Here is a 6,159-nt window from a genome sequence, read left to right as displayed (position 1 = left end):
CCCGGGGCCGCCCCGCCCCGCTCGCGAGAGCCGCGGGCACCGCCCGGGCCCGCCCCGGGCACCGGCCTGGCCTCGAGGCCGCGGGGCGCTGCGGCCGCTCCGGGCGGCCGGGAGGGACGCGGGGCTCTGCCCGGGGGCGTCGGGAACGGCTCCCGGCGGTGCCAGGAACGGCCCCCGGGCCGGCGGTTGGGCCGGGAGCGGGTGCCGACCCCGGGGCGTTGGGGGTTGCAACGAGCGGGGCCGGGCCGGGCGTTACCGCGGGCGCGAACGGCCCCGCCGGGAGCGCGGGCTGATAAAACCGCGCTGAGCTCAACGCTCTGAGGCACGGGCAGGGGCGGATTTTGGGCTGTCCTGTGCAGGGATAAGCGCTGGACTCGCTGTCCTTGGGGCTCGCTAAATTCTCCTCCGCCTCAGACGCTGCCCCGGCATCAAACGCAGCTCAGGCCTCGGTGCGCTGGTGCGGAGCCAGGCCGGGCAGGATTGAACAGCTCTGCTTGGCGCCTGCAGCACCCCAGTGCAGCCTGCCCGAAATCCTGTGGCTGCCTAAATTAAACAGCCCCAAAAAAATTACAAAAACAACAGCGAACCCAAAGTCTTTCTTGAACTACGGAATAATACAGCTGACCTGTTCGTTCTTGTTGTGTATGGATATAGGCACTAAAGCCCTCACAGGAAAATGCAGGGGAGGTAATAAAGGAGCAGGATTCTTTCTTGTGTCTGCATAAAAGGGATGTTTAGCGGAGGAGCTCATTTACTCAAGCTCCTCGTGCAGCAGCTGTATCGGGAACAGCAATTCGGTGTGTTCGTGGTTTTCTGCAGCAGGAAAGCTGGGGGTTTGTTACGAGGGAGAGTTTTTCACACCAGAGCACTCTGAACCACGATGAATTTAGGTCTTTGCAGGGCTATGCTTTCCTGTGTCACTCCTCCCTCCCACAACAGCAGCATTGTCCCAGGTTCTGTGTTCTTGAAGCGCCAAGATACAAAAAGCACCATTACATTAACACCATTTTTATCAATGGATTTTTAATGTTTTTTTAAGTCGTTGGAACACGTGGCTTGTTTTGTTGTCTCCAAGGCGGTGGAAAGGCAGCCAGCTCCTTCCCGTGCTCATTTGCATGGGCCTCTTTGCCTGGAAGAAATACCTGTTCTCTGGGACAGGGCTTTGAAATAGGATACTGCCTGGAATCTTCGGGGGAACGTCTGACTTCAAAAGAGACACCACTGCAGCCGGGAGAGGAGGCATGCTGGAGTTGGTCCTTAAAAATAATGAGATGTGTTAAGGAGTTAGTGATGTTTAATAAAAAGTTAAGGATAAATGTAATCAGCTCCACTCTCCCACCATATCCCAGCATTTTTCTACCCTGCAGCCCTACAGAAAGGTCATTTGGTGGAATTATGGTAGCAAAGGCAAAACAATTTCTATTTTCCTCTGCTTTATTATTGCTGAAGTAGGGGACACATAATGGTTGAACCATAAGTCTTCCTACTTGAAATATCTTGAACTTTTACTCATTCTGTAACAACAAAATAAAAGTTTCTGGTTTTAAAAGTTATACCTTTAATCTGCACAAAGGGTTCTTTGTCTAAAACAGGCCAGAGTGAAGTGAAATGCAGAGTTCCTGTTCCTTCAGCTGTGGAGATGTGTGGAGAGCAGCAGTGTCCTGGTGTTCACTTTCCACATCTTTTCAAACCCAAACAGAGCTGTTTGCTCCTCCTGTGATCAAAGGATGCCCAATTGCATCTCTGGGTTCTCTTGTGTTCACAGGCTGAACACTCAGCATTCAGAAATGCACCAGTGGCTTCAGGGCACAGCTCCCTGCATTTGTTATCCACAACAGGCAATGAGAATTGTCTCTCATTAACTCACTGGTGAGCAGCCACAGAATTCCAGAATCATTTAGGTTGGAAAAGACCTCTGAGACCATCAAGCCAAACCTTTGATCCACACTTTGTGAGCCAGCCCAGAGCACTGAGTGCCACATCCAGTCATTCCTTGGACACCTTCCAGTGCCTGACCATGCTTCCCATGGAGAAATTCCTCCTGATGTCCAGCCTGGACCTCCCCTGGTGCAGCTTGAGGCCATGTCCTCTGTTTGTGTCGCTTGCTGCCTGGGAGAAGAGACCAAAGCCACCTGGCTACAACCTCCAACTTACTCCTCAGGCCAGGAGAAGTCTCAGGATGAGAAGCTGCCCTTGGTGAGAGGTTTGTTCTTGCTGCAGCCCTGAACTGGCACCACCAGCCCGTGTGGAGCTCGCCCACCAGGCCTCCCACGTCCTCCCTGCTCCAGCCAGTGCAGCTGGCACCTGGATGCCCTGTGCTTGCCCAGACACAGCTCTGCCTGTCACACCCAACCCCTTCTGAATCACACCACAGGCTTGTGCTCACAGGCAGAACTCGCTGCAGGTCCCGCGCTTTAAATATTTCAAAAAGAAATATCCATGAGTAATTTTGCATAAATGAGCAGTGCCAGTTGGTTCACGAGGGAGACCTTTCTTCCCTAGGCAAGTCTAGGAAGTGTTTTAAAATAAACACATCCACCAGTTACCAGAAAACTCTGCTATAAACTGACAACTGTTTCTAAGAGGTTGTTGCCAGTTCTTGCATCTGTCCCCAGGATAATACAGGCTGCTTTGCTTTCATTCTCAAGACTACTTGGCTTTAAGTTGGAAGCAAACAAGCATGAACTCAGCGTGGCCACAGCCTGCAATCCTCAGACTTCACCTTTCTGCTGGCCAGGGGCTTGGAGAACTTAATAAATTTATGACTCTTCCACAGCATGTCTGTCTTAAGGAATCTGATTTAGAGGCTTATTCTCCAAAGGTCTGATGATTCATCACCTGTGATAGACAAGGAGAAATATGAAATGTGGCCCATGTGTACTGCTGTAACTCCACTGACACTGGACATCTATCATCAACTACCATTGGTATTCCACTCCTAAAGTATTTATATCCCATTATTGAATTCCTCACAGTCTTTAAGTGTATTTCTCTTCCCAACAACTTTATGAGGTCAGGAAGAACTGTCACAGTCAGGAAAGGGAACACAGAGGGTGTTCTGCTCTGGCCTTGCAAGAAGACTGAGAAACCGAGCAGTTCCCTTCTGAAGCCATTGCCAGAACCCTGACCCAGTGCACTGCACTTCTTTCCATCTGCACCCTGTTTGTTTGCTAATAAAAAATGTCCCCCCTTGGAGACATCTGAGCTGGCAAAATACAGTATTCAATGTGCTGGTCTGCAGGTTGGAGCTGAATTCATTTGGTATCTTTAAATTTTCTTATGAAGTGTTGCTCTTATTATCTGCACCACAACCTCCAACAACTGTTTTATGAATTCATCTGCAGTTGAGTTTATCCTTCAGAGCATCACACTTTATCTCAGGTCTTCATTTATATTCATCAGTGGGGACAGAAGTAAAATTTAGCTTTAATTCAAAGGCTAATTTAGGTTTCAGTATATGATTAACATTCCACAATTACTACCATCAAAGTCAAGCATATGCATAAGTCTCTGCAGGACTGGGGCCAAAACATTTTCAAGTATCCACTTATTCAATACATTTTATATAAAGAATTATTCTTATCTATTATTTATGCAAGGGCCTTAACTAGGTAAATCTTGACACAGCTAGGCCTCTCTCTCCATATAATTACTCCTCATCTTACTTTTCATCTGGTTTCTGCTCTACCTTGTTATCTAATTCCTTGGGTATGAGCACAGTTCACTAACAATTTACTCTCAGAAGCAGCAGGAATATTCAGCAATCTCCACATCTAAATTTTCAGGATAATGGGCAACAACTCCCAACAGGTAAGATCATCAACTGTATAATTTGGTAAAATGAACAATTAAAGAGTAATCAACACTAAATAATAAAAAGCTCTGCTAAATTATAAAATATTGCAACACATCCAGGAAAAATACTAATTTTTCCATTAAATATCATCATACAACTATAGCAAACAAAGTCCATCTAATCCACTCAGCCAAAGTGGAATCACCAAAACTTTAATACTATATTTCTGGCGTGCAATATATACATAATTAAACAGTTTAAAAACATGTACAAGTGCAGTATGCATAATGTAAAGGCAGCCTTGCTGTGGATTGTGTCTATCAGGATGTTCACAGCACCAGTCATAACATTCGCTAGCAGGAAAAACAGTAATTGATTTTTGTTAATAGCACTAATCAGGCATGGCTGTGACAGCTTGTCCTGCCTTCCCACCGGCACGGCCTCCATTCCTTGCTTTTTCCCAGAATCAGGGGCCTGCACAACCTTCCAGCAGCAGGGCACGCTGGAGCCCTTGACCAGCAGCTTTGTGAACACCAGGCTGAGGTCAGTGAGCACAAAGAAGGCCAGCAGCAGCAGGCAGTGGGCGAGAACCCAGGTGCAGAAGGGCAGGTTGGCCATGCGGCGGGACACGGGCTCCGTGCACGCCTGGCACAGCTGCAGCAGCACCCACAGCAGCAGCACGGCCAGGGCCAGCCCCCCGAGGGCTTCCAGCCAGCCCCTGACTGAGCTCCTGTGCTGCAGCAGCCACAGCCCCACCTGCACGCTCACCAGGTAGATGGCCAGGTAGCCAAAGAGGGAGAAGAGCCCTTCCCGGTTGGCATCGAGGAAGCCGAGCCGGGAGCCCCGGCCGTCGCTGCCGTGCAGGATGAACATCTTCAGAGAGGTCGTGCTGAGGAGCAGCTGGTAGAGCACAGCCACAGCCAGAGCCACAAGCCAAGCCTTGTGTTTGGGGAATATGGCTAAAAGCAGGGAGGCTGCAAGTCTCACCAGCGCCAAGGTGAAGAAGAAGTTCCAGTGCACGCCGTACTCCGAGGTGTGCTCGTGGTACTCGATGGATTTAACGCTGAGCAGCCGCCCGACACCGAGGGCAATCAGCGGCCACACAGAGAACACCTGCCTGGCCAGACTGGAGAATCTGGGCTGAGTCCTGTGAGGCTTCTGGCGAACCTCAGGGCAAACAAGAGCATTTCCAAAGATGAAGGCTCCCACCCCCAAATCCATGGCACCGGTGCCATAGGTCTCAGCCTTGGCGTATCGCCGGGGGTACTGCGGGAAATCCACGGCCAAAATGCTGATGGATGTCAGCACGTTGACATAAACACGGAACACAGTTATTGCTGGAATGCACTCGGGGTCCAAGCGTGCCTTCTGAAATTCTTTTACAATTTGCCCAAAGGGCACTCTGGCCTCCCATTTTGTCTGGCTGTATATTTTGGAAAATATTCCGGCACAGAAGGCAGCAAGGATAACTGGTATGAAAAAGATGATTGGAGACAAGACAGTGCAGGAGAACACGAGAGGAGACACGAGCACCAGGAAGTCCAGCAGCAGGCTGTACTTCCTTGAGCTTAGAGGTTTTCCATGGTGCAGGTAGTACAGGATCAGGAGGAGCCCTCTGCAGAGCAGGCACAGTGGAGGCAGGGACAAGCCTGCAGAAATTTCCAGCAAACTCGTTCCATTCAGGTTGCTGATAAAGGCTTCTTTCAGCTGTTTTTGGGACATTCTTCTTCCCTCCTCTGAAAACACAAAACTTGAACTTGAGGTAGCTTTGTAAAACGGGTCTCCGAACTCCTTAAAAATGAATCAGTTCATCAAAACAACATTGATTGCAGAAGTTACTGAGTTGCTTTTCAATTGAAAGAACACAGAGCAGCACTGGAGCTGGCCCGGGAAGCCAAGGACAGGCACAGGCTTGAGGAAACTCCAGCATTTTTCATCCTGCTGCGTTCCAACAAGCTGCTTCGTACATTTCTGAGGGAGATCTCCAACGCATCAAATCCTCCACTGAACATTCACATGGTGAATAATCTTACTGCTCTGTAGAACACACTTTGCCATATCCTCTGTGGTGCACAGATAGGTAAAAACGTGATCCTACACAACTTTGTGCTGCCTGGTCAGTACCACCACCAGCTGCAGCCCCCAGGTGCCTTTTTACAGCAGGAGAACCCTGCGGGATGGAAAAAGCGTGAATTAATGCGGGGTTCTGTTCAGCCGCGGGGCGGAGCGGGCGCTTACCGGGAGCGGGGCACGGATGGCGCTGAGGGGCCGGAGCCGGCGGGGCCCGCGGCCGGGCCGGGCCGGGGCCGTGAGGGCGGGACAGGCGGCCGCGGCTGAAGCGGGGCCGGGGTAAAGCCGGGCCC

The 6,159-nt window shown here is 50.3% G+C and overlaps 1 protein-coding gene across 1 annotated transcript; it reads right to left on the bottom strand.

Moving 5' to 3' along the window:
* Positions 1–3,992: 3,992 nt before the first annotated feature.
* PIGW (phosphatidylinositol glycan anchor biosynthesis class W) lies at positions 3,993–6,088 on the bottom strand. Its single transcript, XM_030962691.1, has one exon. The coding sequence runs from the start codon at positions 5,516–5,518 to the stop codon at positions 3,998–4,000; it is 1,521 nt and encodes a 506-aa protein (XP_030818551.1). The 5' UTR covers positions 5,519–6,088; the 3' UTR covers positions 3,993–3,997.
* Between the last annotated feature and the right edge of the window lie 71 nt (positions 6,089–6,159).

This window comes from Camarhynchus parvulus, chromosome 19 (genome assembly GCF_901933205.1).
Source record: "Camarhynchus parvulus chromosome 19, STF_HiC, whole genome shotgun sequence".
NCBI classification, from domain to species: domain Eukaryota; kingdom Metazoa; phylum Chordata; class Aves; order Passeriformes; family Thraupidae; genus Camarhynchus; species Camarhynchus parvulus.
Note: the sequence above shows the minus strand (reverse complement) of the source record. Positions and strands in the feature narration are given on the sequence as shown.

Bases quoted from the DNA above. Each gene is read 5' to 3' on its own strand.
- PIGW (XM_030962691.1), bottom strand. From the start codon at position 5,518: ATGTCCCAAAAACAGCTGAAAGAAGCCTTTATCAGCAACCTGAATGGA.